At 46.8% G+C, this 412-nt stretch overlaps 1 protein-coding gene across 1 annotated transcript in view; it reads left to right on the plus strand.

The window, feature by feature from the left end:
- Nucleotides 1–405, plus strand: part of LOC104982385 (claudin domain-containing protein 1-like) — a 904-nt gene extending 499 nt beyond the window's left edge. Inside the window, exon 2 of the mRNA XM_010831750.1 lies at nucleotides 4–405. Within this exon, the coding sequence (XP_010830052.1) occupies nucleotides 4–330 (327 nt within the window). The 3' untranslated portion in view covers nucleotides 331–405. The remainder of the gene's footprint in view (nucleotides 1–3) is intronic.
- The last annotated feature ends 7 nt before the right edge of the window (nucleotides 406–412 follow it).

The following is a 412-nucleotide window of genomic DNA, read 5'->3' on the forward strand; positions in this document are numbered from 1 at the left end:
TTTGTTAGTCTAGGTTTGATGTGCTTTGGGGCTTTGATTGGACTTTGTGCTTGTATCTGCCGAAGCTTGTATCCCACCATCGCCACAGGCATTCTCCATCTCCTTGCAGGTCTGTGTACACTGGGCTCAGTGAGTTGTTACGTCGCTGGAATTGAACTACTCCACCAGAAACTGGAGCTGCCTGAGAATGTGTCTGGTGAATTCGGATGGTCCTTCTGCCTGGCTTGCGTGTCAGCTCCCTTACAGTTCATGGCTTCTGCTCTCTTCATCTGGGCTGCTCATACCAACCGGAAAGAGTACACCTTAATGAAGGCATATCGTGTGGCATGAGTGGGAAGCTGCTTGCTTTACAGTTGCCATTTTTATGATTTTTTTTTATATTAATATTGTCCGTTACCTCCCCCTGAATTGT

This window comes from Bison bison, unplaced genomic scaffold, assembly GCF_000754665.1.
Source record: "Bison bison bison isolate TAMUID 2011002044 unplaced genomic scaffold, Bison_UMD1.0 scf7180017864530, whole genome shotgun sequence".
In the NCBI taxonomy this organism is placed as follows: Eukaryota; Metazoa; Chordata; class Mammalia; order Artiodactyla; family Bovidae; genus Bison; species Bison bison.